Source organism: Echiichthys vipera (genome assembly GCF_963691815.1).
Source record: "Echiichthys vipera genome assembly, chromosome: 20".
NCBI lineage: Eukaryota > Metazoa > Chordata > Actinopteri > Perciformes > Trachinidae > Echiichthys > Echiichthys vipera.
The window spans coordinates 18,074,812-18,091,293 of NC_139845.1; the positions used below are offsets into that span (position 1 = coordinate 18,074,812).

At 40.6% G+C, this 16,482-nt stretch overlaps 2 protein-coding genes across 2 annotated transcripts in view; one reads left to right on the top strand and one right to left on the bottom strand.

The window, feature by feature from the left end:
• The first annotated feature begins 1,012 nt into the window (after positions 1 to 1,012).
• On the top strand, positions 1,013 to 10,879 carry LOC310962984 (HMG box-containing protein 1-like). The gene is made up of 13 exons (XM_083935610.1): positions 1,013 to 1,026; positions 2,895 to 2,984; positions 3,252 to 3,350; positions 3,481 to 3,676; positions 4,448 to 4,574; positions 4,826 to 4,937; positions 5,041 to 5,150; positions 5,875 to 6,031; positions 6,344 to 6,488; positions 7,402 to 7,520; positions 7,677 to 7,860; positions 7,963 to 8,104; positions 8,189 to 10,879. Exons 2-13 carry the CDS (start codon positions 2,909 to 2,911, stop codon positions 8,204 to 8,206), a joined length of 1,485 nt encoding a protein of 494 aa, XP_083791736.1. The 5' UTR covers positions 1,013 to 1,026; positions 2,895 to 2,908; the 3' UTR covers positions 8,207 to 10,879.
• Positions 10,880 to 13,901: 3,022 nt separating this feature from the next.
• The window catches only part of LOC310962596 (receptor-type tyrosine-protein phosphatase zeta-like), a gene marked incomplete at both ends in the record, with an annotated part of 48,228 nt that continues 45,647 nt past the window's right edge, over positions 13,902 to 16,482 (bottom strand). Inside the window, 6 exons of the mRNA XM_083935102.1 lie at positions 13,902 to 14,045; positions 14,238 to 14,373; positions 14,674 to 14,816; positions 14,930 to 15,079; positions 15,184 to 15,312; positions 16,135 to 16,208. Of these exons, the coding sequence (XP_083791228.1) occupies positions 13,902 to 14,045; positions 14,238 to 14,373; positions 14,674 to 14,816; positions 14,930 to 15,079; positions 15,184 to 15,312; positions 16,135 to 16,208 (776 nt within the window). The remainder of the gene's footprint in view (positions 14,046 to 14,237; positions 14,374 to 14,673; positions 14,817 to 14,929; positions 15,080 to 15,183; positions 15,313 to 16,134; positions 16,209 to 16,482) is intronic.

The window sequence follows — 16,482 nt, forward strand, 5'->3', positions numbered from 1 at the left end:
TTGTTATTATGAAGTAACATTACTTTTCCCCTTGAGTTCAGTTTTTGGCTTCTTCCCCTCTGACTAAATGAGACGATGCCTCTGATGATGGCTACACCCTCTCCTGCTTGCAGCAATTAAACATTTTTTGTTAGATACCAAAGAATGTGCTTTGGTATATATTTCAGGTTTTATACAACGGTGTCAGAATGACTTTGACTCGGTAACTACTGAAACTAGCCTGTTGTACTAGTTGCACCGGATGTATGAAAATTGTGCTGGAGGTTATTTGTCTGCTGCAGTTGTACTTTATTTGTCCACATTGTCAAACTGACAATCTTTAGTGTTCATGTTTACAGTCTGTTTTATCATTTACAACAACAATTACATGCTTTAAGGTTGAAATGTGAACATTGTATTGTGCAGTGGTGGAAGAAGCATTCATTTAGTTCACAAAAAGTAATATTTCAGTGTAAAAATACTCTGTTACAAGTAAAAACATTAAAAATCGGACTCACAAGCACCGAAAAAGCATTAAAAAGAACTCTGAATGAATCATCTAAATCTGCAAAGTGACCAGTAACTGAAGTTATCAAATACATGTAGTGGAATAAAAAAATACAATATTTGCCTACAAAATTTAGTAGGAAAGTAGGAAAAAGTTGCATAAAATAGAAATACTTAACTTTGTGCTATTGTAGTGTTGCTATTATATTATTTTACCTTAGATAAATAGGGAGATAACTCTTGCTGTTGTCTCACAGCTAATTCAAAATAATTATGCCCATAATCATTATATTATATCACTATATCATTATATCATTATACAGGAGACCAGATGTTTGTGGTTTTGGTGTAGCCATCTTCCATCATTTCAACCCACCCTGTGTTTTATTGTTGTGGCAATAAGAATGGCAAGAACAAGCTGCACTGAATTGACCAATGAGGGCGAGGGAAGCTGTGAACTGACATCCGCTCTGACCAATAGAATCGCTCGGGGGGAGGTGTTTATACCAGCCCTCTTCCCCGTACAAGGCGACTGCTTGGGTGAGTTGAGGAAAGTCCATTGGAATCATTTATGGGGTTTTAAAGCGTTGAATTTGAGAAGAAATGACACAAATTGAATGATGTTTCCCCGGTCTTGGCACCCGAGTAACAATGTGAAACTGACATCGTTTATTTTTGGCCTTATATGCAGTTTCTCCGCTCTCTCCGTACAGCTTCATTGTTGACGTTAGTTGTTTTGTTGTAACTGCATTTACGCAACGCTGGGCTCGTCCATTTTAATGTCTTTATTCATAGTTTCAAACCCCGAGTGTCATTAATGTAACGTATGTGTCCGTCGCGATGCAAGCGCCAAAGCTTTGTGTCGTTTTCGTCGACGTAACTTCGGTATTTACGGACTTTTGTTTCGTGACAGCGTTAACGCGGCTCCGTCTGAAGTTTCCCGGCGTGAAAAAGCGTCGACGTGAGCAAGCGATTTAATAACGGCGAATAATATCACAACTGTCCGTGCATTCTGGGTGTTTTATATCGTGCTTTTGACTTGTTTTGAACTACTTGTTTCAAATGTATCATCGCGGCCGTTCTCCGTATTGAATGAATGGGCTTTATATGCGCATGCGTGCAGGATCTCGAAGTTTATAAACAAGAGGAAGTCACATGACGACAATATTGTGAAATAGTTAACACGCTCTTATCATGTTGACATGTTTGAAAGGGAACAATCTGATTATATCTCTTACACTTTCAACTGGTATATACCCTGGAGTTCAGAGGTGTATTAGTAGGTAATAGCAGCCCAGCGTCACCTTATGTCACCCCTGCCATTTATGACCTATACATTACACAAGAGGTTTATCTCTGTGTGTGTGTGTGTGTGTGTGTGTGTGTGTGTGTGTGTGTGTGTGTGTGTGTGTGTGTGTGTGTGTGTGTGTGTGTGTGTGTGTGTGTGTGTGTGTGTGTGTGTGTGTGTGTGTGTGTGTGTGTGTGTGTGTAGTCGGTGGTTCATGCCGATGCAGATGCCAGTAATGTGTAGCTGAGTGTTTACCTTCAACATATGGCTAGCCTGGGCCGTAATAATATAGAATGTATTGTGTTTCGATGGAAATTATACTGTAGAATAGTCATATAGAAATGTCTAAACAATTACAGTGCCTAAATTGACCATAACAAACTTAAAAACTGTCACAAATATGAACGGATATCCCGGTACTGTATATTGAGTACTGAGTAGTGATTTCACAAGGCAATTTTTCACTTTGTGATACTGATATCTGAACTTACATATCAGCCGATACACAGTGCTGATCCCGTGTGTGGGAGTGTGTTTATAAAAAACAACTTATATGTTACATTACTACCAGCCCTGTGAGGATGTTATATGATTACTATCATTGTTGTATGACATGGCTCAGGTTAAACCATTACTAAAACATGAACTCACACCTATAAGATGGATGCCATAGAGCTGTTTGACAGTCAGTTATAGCAGAAAAGGAACAAAAATAAATATATTTACTTGCATACTCACTGATACTGATACCAGCTTTTGATTAGAATAATTTATGATACTGGTATCGGTTTCTTAAAATATAACATAAAAAATATATAAAAATGTATATTGTATATATTTTCTCGATATTGTTTCTATCGCAATTTCAAAAAATACGTTTCCCAACTGTGTAACGACAATATTTATACCGTTTGGATGACACTTTATGTTCTGATCCATGAACACTATGCTCATTTAGCACTAAAATTCTCCTTTCCTCTCCCCTGTCAGTCTTCAGATCCTCTACTCAAATAAAGGGAATAAAAGCCTTAAAAATAATCCTTTAACAAAACAAACTATCATACTAATAAAGTGAGACTTGTTGGAGTATAGTGATATATCCAACGTGTGAATGTTTCAGTGCCTGTGGACATCATGGTGTGGGAGGTGGTGACCCCAGCTGTGCTGTCTGGTGACCCCAAACATTCTGAGCCTGAGAGGGAACACACAGGTAACCACAGCGCAGTGGACTGTTTTTTTTAAGTCTATAAACAAATGTTTATCATTACAGTCCATACTATGATACTTATATACAATTCTACACGGTAAATCACTGTGTGAATCTAATGCGTATATAATAATAATAATAGTTACCGGTACTCTAAAGGCAATGTTAATCTACAGTATGAACAAATACAAAAATGCTGTAAAATTGAAACAACAAATGCACTGTAAAGCAAGTAAAGTGTGCTTCCTGTTTGTCTGCTCTTACCTTCAGGAATGATGATGGATACAGATGGAGACTCACTGCTCTGCTGTGAGGAACGCCTCCCCTCCTCACCTGGCTTCGCCACCAGTGACACTTGCATGGAATACGGTAAATAAGACACAAGCATGCACCAGGTATAACACAGCAGATGGATGAACATTCAAATGTGAAACAACATTCATATATTTCAAATCCAAGACTTCATATCAGAACCAAAGGTTTTGTTCTCTCCTCCTAGACGACCTCCCGGACCTGCAGGAGGTTCAGGAGGAGGCTGAGCCAACAGCACCACCTGTCTACCAGGTGGACGTGGGTGTGTCACACCAGGAGCGACACGCACACACACAGCCTCCAGACACACACTGGCTGACGCAGCTGGCTCACATCGCAACCGGACCTCAGAGCCCACTGCTGCAAGAGTCTCCTCACAACAGGTCGGTGTGCTGTGTAGTAACACATGAATCTCATGGAGGACATGTATGAATATAGCAAAGAATGTGTGGTTATAATGTGTCTCCCCAACCTTGCTGCAGATCTAAACAATCAAAAGAAATAACTAAAAATCCGTACAAAGTTATTTTCCCTCATTTCCTAATTATTTTAGCTGTTTAAATATATGTTCTGTACAATTCTCTACGCAATTCTGTTTCAAATCCTGCCCCTAAGTGACAGCAATATCCTTCTAGCAAATTACTAACAAGGGCTGTTCTCAAATTATCAATACAGCAATTTATTGTGACATAGCCCTTCCTGTTGTGTGCACCGATGCAGATGCTACTGTATTGATCAACTATGGAGCAGCCAGCGCACAATAAAGCCAACAGGTGGCAGCCAAGGCTAGTCCACATTACACAAACAGCCGTTTCTCAATTCAAAACAAAGAAAATATTTTATTTGAATGAATTCATTTTTCTGGGATAATAAACAAAAATAATCTGAAGATCTCTGTGGTCCTGGATTTGAAAAAAAATCAACATGTATGGTGATACGTATCATCATTTGTCTGCAATTGTAGAATGTAAATTAATCCTCAGATTGTTAAAAACCCCAAAGTCCCAGAGACAATACTGAGCTTCAGTATTATAGAAACACCACTTCTTCTAAATGTGCCATATTACTGCAGCCCTGCAAACTGTGTTGTGTTGTGGTCAGGGTATTCTGTGTTGTTGGCCTTCGTTCCGCTCATAAACCTGTGTCATTTTCAGCTCCTCTTCGGTCTGCCTTTCAAGCACCAGCAGTAATCTACATTCCTACGCCCGGCCTCCTCCCTGTCTCCCCAGAGGCACCTCGCCATCCCCCAGAGGTCGCGGCAGGGAGCGTCAGCGCACCAGGGTACAGCTCATGTTCACCTGCTTCCTCTCTGTCATCACTCACTGTCATTAATGTGAACATGATATCTAAGGATCAATCAGAAAAGTGCCTTTAGTTATGTTTTACTTACTAAAACTGACTTGACTCACCTTCAACTAAATGCCGGGTGTCTGCAGGTCAATAATAACCTGCCGTAGTTTTTCTACATTTCTTTGGCAGCTGTTTTACTCCTGAGTTGTGCCTGACAACGTTGCTGCTTCATGTTTCCACAGAAGAGCAGTGAATGTGGCTCTGCCGTGTCAACCAAATCCTCTCTGTCTGACGATGAAGACATGGGCTGGAGCTTCTCCTGTCCACCCACCGCCTGGCACTGCTTTCTCAAAGGTACACACACACACATCACACTTTTTTTTCCTCTGCTGGGAACACGTAACAGATTTTATTTGAAGCTATAGTTTGTATCTCAGCAGCTGTTCTCTGTCATCAGGCACTCATCTGCGTTTCCACAGCGGCTCTAATGTGGAGTGGCAGGACGTCGACGACCTGGACTCTGCTGAGGAAGACTCTGGTGATGAGGAACAATCCGGGTCTCTGAAGGTACACAATGCAAAAGGCTTGTGGCTGCACTCAAGAGTAGAGATGTTCCGATACCATTTTTTCCCCTTCCCATGCCAATTCCGATACTCGTGCTGTTGGTATCGATAACAGTTTGTCAAAGAGAAAAAAGAAAAAGATCTTACTATGCCTGCATGACTGTGATATGGTTATTATTGGGGCAAGGCCTGGCTCAGGGTAAACCCTTTGTAAAACATGAATAAATACAGCAATGGAAGCCATTTATTTTTAAATAGAACAGTACAAAACAGTAGTGCAACAGCAACTTAACTAAATCAATATAATAATAATTATTAACAAGAACTGCTAAGAATTATTAAACTGATTAATTGAAGATTAAGAAGAACTGTGTCAGAGCTAAGGGAGCCAACCAGTAAATAGTTTCCTATTTCTAATAAATTATGTGATACCGATGACAGCATTTTCGCGGTATCGCAGGCATTTCCGATACTGGTATCGGAATCGGATGAGGATCTACTCAAGAGTGTCAGGCCTCAGGTGTACTTTTTCATTTGGTCTCCATCTTAATGCAGTGTGTCTAACTGCTCTCAGTGCTCTTCACTTTTTCAGTTCAGGTCAGTGTTATTGTGTTGTATTTTTAACAATAGCATCAGCATTAATCTGTATATTTTCAGAGGACTTAAAGGATCCACCAAAATAAAGAACGTGTACAAACTGAGTAAAAGCTCTGCTTGCTCTTTTGCAGAGTTACGGATCTGAGGGTCTGCAGCTGGTGGAACATTCAGAGATAGTGTTGTCTAGTCAGACTGTCCTACAGCTGACCTTTGACCCTGGGGCTTTCGGACATGCCCCAATGACCGCCCGGTGCCAACTTGATCACCCCTTCTACGTCAAAAACAAAGGTAGGAGTGATGATGAGAAAACCCTGCAGCTCTTAAAATAACATTATAGTGAGCAGTCTCAGAACCAATTGGCTATAGGTCTGACAACAATTTAGCTTAGCCTCTGGGGGCAACCACCAATATTTGGGGCATTGCGGTGTAGCCAGCGGATATCTGGTCCAAGGCATTGTTTACGGTCCGATTACCAACTTGAGACACGTTAATGGAGTTGGAGTTGAGACTCAAATCTTATCCTGTTCTGCATTCAAATGAAGAATCTGTTTATAGAGATGATGTAGTGAGTTGTTTGCACTCTGTCTTACTTTCTGTTAGGGTGGTCGTCATTTCACCCGAGCTTGACCGTGGTGCATTATGGGATACCATGTTATGAAATGGAGGTGAAAGATGTGTGCCTTCCTCCTGGACACAGAGATGCCAAACACACCGATGACTCACTGGTCTTTGACACATTCAGAAGGTAAATTCACACTGCAGTTACAAGTGACCTGAGTCTGATTTTTTTCGCTCATATGTGAACAATATCTGATTTGCTTTTGACAGTGTGAACAGCACAAGTGTCATTGAATCTGACATTTTTGAATCAGAATTATGACACTTTTAAATGTGCTCCTGAATCGGATATGTATCTGATTTTTTTTAATGCGACCACAATCTGAACAGCCAGGGCGCAATTAAAGCCACTTTGACATCATTCTGACCAGCGCTGCTCTGTTTTGTAAAGGAATGACAAAAAAGTAAATTGAAGAGAAAAAAAAGTGTGCCACAGGTGGGAGCCAGCAACAGAATCTTAACAACCATGGAGGACAGCATGGAGGCCAGTGGAGGGATAGTGATGTTTTAGACCTCATTGGTATTTGAGGTGACACTTCGGTGCAAGCTAGACTTGAAGGGTCTAATTGGTCAAATTTCCCGGCTGCCGCCACACAGTTTTCAGCATTAAGCAATTAAGTCCTACAATATCTGTTTCCATTGCCATGTTCTCCTCCGTAAACACCGTTGTGGCGTGATGTAAACGATGATCAACTCCGCAATGCGGGTCACTTCAGGAGCGTGAGCTGTTCACACAGCAATCCGTAGACTTGCAACATTTAAAGACGTAATGTGAACAGCCAGACAAAAAAAACAGATTTGAGCAATAAATTGTAATTGTGCATTAATATTATTGTTATTCCATTACCTGCAGTGTGAACGCAGCCTTAGACACCTACAGTATTATGCTCCAGCTCAAGTAAACATTCAGTACCAAAATATCCAGTAAAATATATGTAAATATCCAGTGATTGATGTACGCTGTTCCAAACCTAAAGCAGCAAAAGACAGATTAGCAGATTAGTTTACTTACAGTATTCATATATGTCTATCTTCCTCAGTTATGATTTCACTCCTCGGGACTCCTCTGCGGTTTACGTGTTGAGCAGTATGGCCAGACGGCGGCGCGCCTCGCAGTCCAGCGGGGGAGCAGTTTCTCCAGACAGAGACGCATTACAAGGTACTGTACTTCAAATCTCCTACATTTAAAGACACTCCACTGTGTGATTAAGCATATATATTAAGTAAGTACAAAAACACTCAAGCACGGCTGAGGATGCATTTTATAAAAGAAAAAAACAAACCTGTCTATTGTGGATCTGTTTAAAACCTGTAGATGGCCACAGTCCCGGTCACTCCCACTCTTCTCGCCAAAAGCCAACCAAAAGCCAGCAAGCCAGCACAGCAGAGAGTAATAATGCCACGCCCAATAAGTGCAAGCGGCCAATGAACGCCTTCATGCTGTTTGCTAAGAGGTTCAGGGTGGAGTACACACAGATGTACCCGGGCAAGGACAACAGGTAGGTGTGCCCTGTGTCTACATGTTTTTTGTGAAGACTTGGTGTGTTTGACAGTTTATTGTACTGTAATGTCTGTGGTGTGTGTTTGTGTGTGTACTTCAGAGCGATCAGCGTTCTCCTTGGGGAGCGGTGGAAGAAAATGAGAAGTGAGGAGCGGCGGACGTTCACCGTACAAGCCAAAGCCCTCGCAGACGAACAGAAAAGACTCAACCCAGACTGCTGGAAACGCAAACGAACCAACTCTGTAAGGACACGCACACACACACACACACACACACTCACACGGCAGTCCAGTTTTGCTGTCTAATCTCTCCTCTGTGTCCAACAGGGTTGTCAGGGAAATTAAGGCTACAGGAAAGAAGAGAGAAAGACCAGCACACACACACACACACACACACACACACACACACACACACACACACACACACACACACACACACACACACACACACACACACGTATCCCCTACACACAACAACCAGTGCTGTCCGTTTGACTGAAACAGCTATGAGATGGTCAAATCATATATATCAACCAATAATGTTGTTTTTGCTATTTTTCTATATAAAGCTTAAACAGAGGGGGCAAAAAAGATAACTGACAACTCATGGTGTTTCAGCTTCTTTATCCTTGAGGCAAATGCAAGCTGATGTCACAAAAACGTGAATTCCTCATCGGGGCCACCCCTAGTTATATAACAATACCTTTTAATACAGAGCATTGTAGCGTCTCCCTCCAGAGAGGACATTTCTTCCAAAGCAAATTACAAAGCAGGTCAACTGGTTTTTATTTTTGACAGGAGTTCATCTCCACCAGTGATTTTACAGGATGTGACAGTAAATAAGAAGCGTTTCTCACAATGTGCTTGAAACAGGTGGATGTTGTGGTGCTATAGCATTTTAGGTAAAGTAGAGAATGTAGCTGTTTTCCCAAAATTATATATTATATATAAAGAAATATATAAAGTATTTTCTTGCCTGTATACTTGCATTTGCACTCAGTGTATTGCACAAGACTACATGTTTTAACTTTGCTTTTGTGTAACTATCATGTCATTTTTAGCTATTAAACAAATGTAAACCATAAATTCTCACATAGTGGCCCTAGGGTTTTATTAACCTCAACTTAAGAGAGAATCAGGCCTGTACTAGTTACTTCTAACTTCTCCAATTTATTAAAAAAATTGTAACTTTTAGTGAGATGCCTCCCTATTTTCTAAACATTATAAAATGCCCAGTGGTTCAGGAGGCAGAATCCGTTCACTTCCACAGAAGGCTTTTATTTTGATAAAAGGAAAGAAGTGTTGATGTGTACTGGTAGTTGCTCGAGACAGTACAGTGAAAAATACATTGACCTGTTATGGTTTTATGACTTTTCCTTGACAGCCATTGTAGTATAGGATCTAGAAATGGCATTTTCCCTGGCCTTTATTTGTTCTATGGCTTTTATTTGAGAATTTACGGTAATTAATGAATGCATTTTGTCACAAAGGATATAAAAACACATGGGTATGTTACAGAAAATTGCCATTATGGCAGAGACAGCAGGATGACACAAAGATATCACCTACACTGCTGAAGTCTCATCCATTCTAACAAGTCTGTGTGCCATAATCAGATCTCTTAGCTGTGTTTGATTAAAGTACAGTATGTCAGGGTATAATCAAAGACATTAATAATACCGGTGAGGCTTATGTGTCCAGAAAAATATGACTTCCACTGGCTTTCACAAACGGTGAAATGAAAATAATTTGTTCAGTGTTTGTCTTGTTCCCTTATAAAATCATATACAGTAAAAGCAGGAAAACACATTTTGTTTGGCCCTGCCCCATTGAGGTTTATCTACCTTTAATGAGTTTTGATGGCTTTACCTTGTTAAAAAATAGGAAAAGAGGATAAAACTATTCCTAGGCCCTGTCAGGCAGGTAGTGTGCACACATTCTCAACATTTGGGACAGGTAGGAGGGAAAGAGACGGATGGGATAAACTGATATGGTCACAGTTCAGTAGTTGTTGCAAACAGTAAACTCATTGCCATAAACTAGTTATTTAATCAGAAATCAGAAAAAAAACAAATTGTGTTTTATAATATTGTGGAATTTCACTGGAATCATTTTGGCATCCAGTCGTCAGTAAAGTAACACCTTTGACTCAGGTGACGGAGGTCTAGAGAAATATTTGCTTATTGATCCTCATGCAGTTTGACTTTGAAACAAACAACCACATCCTTGTAATAGAGGATTCAAAAAGCCCTCAAAATGCTTGATGTCACTATGACTTGGTATCAATTGGTATTGAACCCCTGCTTTTGTCTGGGCCTCTTTTGTACTTGAACCAGAGTTCTGGCTAAAGCTAAGATCATACTACACGACTTTCAAAGTGGTCAGACCGCTGTACTTTTCCCTTGGCTCTTTTACTACATATCTGGAATTTTTCTAGGAGACACCAGTGAGCCTTGACTCCTGTCTTTAAACAGCTCACATGAGACGTTCCGAAGCCTATTTGCCTCTTATCTGGGGCTTATGTGAGGGAGCTCCAACAACTGTCTGCGAGTGTCAAATCAGGGCTAAAGTCGTGTGATATGAACTTGGCATAAGCAGCTAGATGCACAAGATAATGAGTAATCATCTTACCCTAAATAGAAAAATCCGTCTCTGTAATGTGATATTATCTCAAGTGCTGATTACATGTAAACACAACTACTACAAACATAAACCATGATTTGGAAAGGGACAGGGATGTGGGAGTGTGAAGGCAGGCAGAGGATCTGTTTGGGGTTTAAGTGCTTGGCAGTTTTATAGAAAATGTAATACTCCCAGGGTGGGCACTCATATTCTCTCTGCCTAACAAGGTATATTCTTAATGCACTATATACACTTTATCTTATGTGACTGCTACACCATAATGTGTCATGAAAACTATTAATATGATTATATAGAAATATATATTTTTGATTTTGACTTCATCTTTATTAACCTTCCATGGTTGTGCATTGATTATTTGACTTTTGTCTTTGGTTGATCAGGGGAGACAACGCAATACAATGTGTTATAATATTAATAAAAGCACGATACAACTGTAATCCTGTGTTCTGAGACTTTATATGTTTAAAAAAAGCACTGGATAAGTTTGGGTCTAAACAAGAATGTTTTATTTTTTCCCTCCCAGAAAAAGAGGTTTAAAATCATAAACACAGTTGGAAATCTGAAATGGTGTTGCTATGTACATACTGCACCAGTTTAGGACTGGAGATAAAAGGTATAGACATTAAGCTGCTACTGTAATCATAAAGACAAAAAGACACAACATTCCATTAAAATTATCAACATGTTTCCAGACTAAAATTATCAAATAGAATCAACACAGTTATACTGTATATGTGTAAATGACTAGAAAATCATTTTTTGTTTTATAGTAAAATAGAAAATATATAGAGGTACAGTATAAACATACAGTAATTTGGCCTTTTGATGTTTTCAGGGATATTTACACAGAAATAGTTCAGAGACATTACACTCCTGCTTTGAAGCACAGGAGCCTTGAGATGAGCGAAACAGAGTGGACGCAAAACTTGTGCAGGCAGAAGCTGCTTGTTTGAAAGTGACTCAGAGGTCGATTGATCCCAATGGAAACAGTTGGAGTCCCTCAACATGAAAACAGTGGTAGCTCGTGGCACAGGGATGCTCCGAAAGTCACAGAATATCAGCAACTTCAGCTGTCGTCTGGTTCGTCTAAACACCAACTGTCTGCAACAATATGGCGACTGTCAGCTGAATTATGTGCTGATTTCACTGTAGCTGATTAGAATGATTGATTATTCTGTTGCAGGAGTGATTAGAGAGCTTTACATTGGAATCCATTGTTAACATGCATGTCTGATACATTTTTTTTTTTGTGGAATATCACTTTAAATCCCAGATTGCATCTTTTACAAAACATCTGATGACACATTCCCCCCTCTCCTCTTCCCACTTTTACATACAAGAGTTGAGCGCAACAAGACTTTTGGCATATTAGTCACACAGTTGTTGTATCAAAACAGGTTTAAAGTACAATAACATGAATCACAAAAGGCACGGGTACCAGAGACCGTGGAGCCAGTGGCAACAAGACATGGAGAGAAATTCAACATCAGGAAACACAAGCAGTCAGTTTAGAGTCACTAGTGAGGCCTTAGGAGCTTTTGGTTATGCAAAATATGATTCTAAATAAGGATACATGGTAGTCCGAGCCCCAAAATCTGCTAGTAAATGTGCAGTGCATAACGTAGGAAAACCCGAGTTTAGGATAGTGTCATTTCCCTTTTTAACACTGAAGTCATTTTGTTAGTCTACTTTTGATTGTATTTATATTATTGTTTTTCCTGTTTACCAATTTCAATTCCTATTCATACTTATTTCTGTCTTTTAGGAGACAGTGTGAAGATAGGCAAAGAGAAGCAAAGAAATAAGTGTTAAAGGAAGATTTAAACTCACAGAATTTATGAATAAAAACTAAACAGCTGACTCCTTTCCTTGGATTTTTTTTCCCCTCCATTTTTGTTTATTTTATTTTCTTGTTAACGAAAACCCTCAAAAGGTTGTTGGCCTTTTCTCTCCACAGCTTCAGGCTCTCTGGATCTTGTTGGAAAGACAGTGACAGTTTGTTTGATGGCACTTTCCAATAATGAACCTGTTATGAAGGACTTCTGGATTGTAACTAATAGCTTTATTAATGGTTAATAAATCATTTTACTAATGCTTTTTGGATCAGTTTCTTAGTTGCTAAACATCCCATTGGCTGGTGTTTATCCCCTCTACTTGGAATGAATACAGTTATAAATCTTATAATATATAATATTTATATATACTTATAATATCTAAGGAAATTGAGTTTAATTTTCTATGAAGCCATCAAGAAACATCGCATTGGCTGGTGTCTATCCCATCTACTTGGAATGAATACAGTTATAAATCTTATAATATATAATATTTAAATATACTTATAATATATAAGGAAATTGAGTTTCATTTTTCTTGAAAGAACTGTCTGACCAGTCAAAAGGAGATTTTACAAACTGGTAACACACAAACATTGCTATTTAAAGACTTATAACTGATCTATAAAGCATTAGTAAATGATTGATTGACTATTAATAACACCATTAGTTCAGTAAGGAACAAGGCCCGGCAAGGTGTCCATTATCAAGAATTAATGGAAGGGTCGTCCATTAATTCCTGATAATGGACACTTCGAAGTGCATTAATCTGCTTATACCATGGTTACTTGCCACATCAATTATTTTTAAACAACAATCATTTATATAATTTTGCAACCAAAATCCAATGTTTTTTCAAACAGTTTCCCTGGTAACGTCGGGTGGGATGTGAGATGATCGCTGTGATACAAAGTCCAGAAGGGGCGGTGTAAACTTTCTTCTTGCAGCATGTGTGTTACAGTCTCCATCCTGTGGTGTTCAGAGGATGACAGCCTACACTCATGTTAGCTTGTTAATGTGTTGCTAATACAAACAGAGGCACATTCATTGGTGAACAGACACTTTCACTGGAACTACTTAGCAGGTGTCCAGTAACGCGGACGACACCCTGCAGCCAATCAGAATTATTCACCCAGACTGTGGTAAAAAATAAATCCTTTATACACTGTGCCTTATTAGAAAGTAGTAGCTTTTCTCTTTTAAAGGACGAGTCATGCTGACAGTAGGACAAGTGAAGGTTGTCTAAAGCTGCCACATGCTCAGTGACACAGACGCAGAAGTGTTGGTGTTCATCCTCTCATCTCATGTCAGGCCAAACCTCAGTCACCACAGCACTCTGCTATACTGCTGTGTGTGTGTGTGTGTGTGTGTGTGTGTGTGTGTGTGTGTGTGTGTGTGTGTGTGTGTGTGTGTGTGTGTGTGTGTGTGTGTGTGTGTGTGTGTGTGTGTGTGTGTGTGTGTGTGTGTGTGTGCGTGCGTGCGTGCGTGCGTGCGTGCGTGCGTGCGTGCGTGCGTGCGTGCGTGCGTGCGTGCGTGCGTGCGTGCGTGCGTGTGTGTGTGTGTGTCTACATGAGGGACTCAAGGCTCTCAGCGATGTTAGTCTGGCCCAGTGGTACAGATCCGTTGGTTTCTGGACTCTGCAGGGCTCTCTGGTCTTCCTGGCTGCTCACCAGACTCAGCACAGCTCGGTACAGATACTGGTACTGCTCCTGTGGGGACAAAACACAGCTTCACCACTGAACCAGCTGTTATTCAATTTTAAAAAATACATCTTACCTGCTGCATTTTTCTAAAGTCCTAGAATTGTCATTGGTAAATGGCTGAGGTGAAGTGGCTCACCTCATTGTCATTTTAAACTACTCAAAGTGGTGACGGAGAGAAAAGCGAGTGTGTGTACTCACTACATCGTTAAAAACCCCAGGCCTCATGAGGTTGGTCATCCGTGCCACCTGGTAAACGTCTACTGCTCCCTCCTCCTCTAGCTGACTGGACAGAGTGCTGAGGGCACAGAACAGCCCAGATGTAGCACCTCCCAACCTACACACACACACACACACACACACACACACACACACACACACACACACACACACACACACACACACAAAGTAACAAATTGTATCCATCCTCCCCACAATAAGCAGGAATCCACCAGTCATCCAGCTGGGTTGCAACACAAAAAAGCCAGAATTGAATTTACAGAAGTTGTATTTTAGTCCGCACACACACACACACACACACACACACACACACACACACACACACACACACACACACACACACACACACATTTTTCAAGCTTCAAACAAAGATCTTGTCTATGTTTTATGTACTCACGGATCATATATGATTGTGGGTGCGTCTGATTGTACGCTGTGCTCTCTGACTGCGCTGACCAGATCAAAACTGTTCCTGATCGGACTGTCAGGGTTGGGCCAGCAGGGGGCGCTGTACTGACGCACCTCTAACATATAATTGTTCTAGACAGAGGCGGAGAAAAGACAGAGGAGGGCGTGAGATGTGTGAGAAAGTAGAAGTGCCAGTCATATGATTGCCTGTAATATATATACTGTATACACTGTGAGTTTGTTACCTGTGGAGAGTCAACTTTAAAGTCCTGCACCAAAAGTCTCTCGTCATTGGACAGACACACATGCTCCTCCCCCAAATATGACACAGTGAAACCCTCAAAGCTTATTGGCTGCTCTTTTCTTGGCCAGTAAACACAAGACTCCTCCTCTTCACTCTGACATAAACAGGAAAACATTTAAGAGTGTGTTTTTACAGGATATACAGTGTTTGTATAAGCGCTGCACAGAGTGTGTCTGTGTGTCTGTGTTGTGGTACCTGAGAGTGTGTGTCCGACAGACAGACGACAGTGTGTGTGCCGTGTTCCCAGATCATTCTCCAGAAATCTGCCACTGTGCTGCTCAGAGGAGTCTGGCTCACTATGAACTCCTTACTGTGGTGATGTCCCTGAAAACACAAGCAGCAACTACCTGCTAATGTTTTGTTGTCTTGACAGTGTGAGTGCGCCCTTTTAAGGGCCCATTTTTACCTGGTGTTAACATTGTGAGTGATCGGATCACAAGTAGACAGCTCTCAGTGCATCTGTTCACACCTGGCAGCAGAATGCATCTCTACATGCCTTTTCAGTGAGCGCTTGGGATCTGATTTCACTTTTGATCACTGTGTTTATCCGTTATACAACTTGTCAGTAGCAATGGCAGACTTTACAAACAAAGAACAGGAATATCTGTAGTAATGTACTGTATACTACATATTCATCATGAATTCGGGTACATTTTGTGAAGCTGGCGGTCACCGAGGCTGCCTTTTCAAGGCCACTGCAGAAACGCACCAGAGAGCTGGATAAGTGCAGGGGAACAAACACCAACACATTCTCATTAAACATCCTTAACACATGATTCACTCCCGGTGGTTTCTGTGACACTACAAATACTTTCAAAATAATAATCATTAAAAATACAAAAACTGCCGAAATACACAGAGCTACCTAGGACTCAGCAGTTGTGGACAAAGCCAGTGAATGAGGATGTAGTTCCGCTCACAGCTGAGTTAGCCATCTTTTAATGTGGCTCAGGTCAATTCATCTGGATACATGTGGCTCAGACCTCCTCTGAATGTGGTCTCAGCAATCTGCTCTAAATGCCTCCTGAATGTGTTCTGAGTGCATTCACACCTGCATTTAGAGTTGTCCACTTGTGATCTGATCACCCAGGACGGAATTAGGAAACAGGTCTAAATGTGCTTTAATATAACAGTAAGTTTTCTTACCATGACGTAGGAGGCGTTGATGTATCCTGTGGCGTTTGTCTCTGAAGCGGTCAGACACACTCTGGATCTTTCCACTGTACAAAAACACAAAGACACAACGCATGAGCTCATTTTCAGCTGACCAATCAGGGGTCAAAAGGTCATGCACCTGAATCTACAATTTAATGGCATACTTTGCTGATTTAAACCCAGCACTGTATCTGTGTTTTATAGCCTTCTTAACCAACAACTATATAGTCAAACATGTTCCGATGGGAATTTAAGATTACAACAACAGACATTACGGCAGTGTTTACATATTTCATACACTGCTACATGTAGCTAACATGCTAACTCCAGGGAAACCTG

Bases quoted from the DNA above. Each gene is read 5' to 3' on its own strand.
- LOC310962984 (XM_083935610.1), top strand. From the start codon at position 2,909: ATGGTGTGGGAGGTGGTGACCCCAGCTGTGCTGTCTGGTGACCCCAAA. The intron at 5,151-5,874 runs GTACACAATGCA...GCTCTTTTGCAG, and splicing joins AACAATCCGGGTCTCTGAAG to AGTTACGGATCTGAGGGTCT. The intron at 7,861-7,962 runs GTAGGTGTGCCC...TGTGTACTTCAG, and splicing joins TACCCGGGCAAGGACAACAG to AGCGATCAGCGTTCTCCTTG.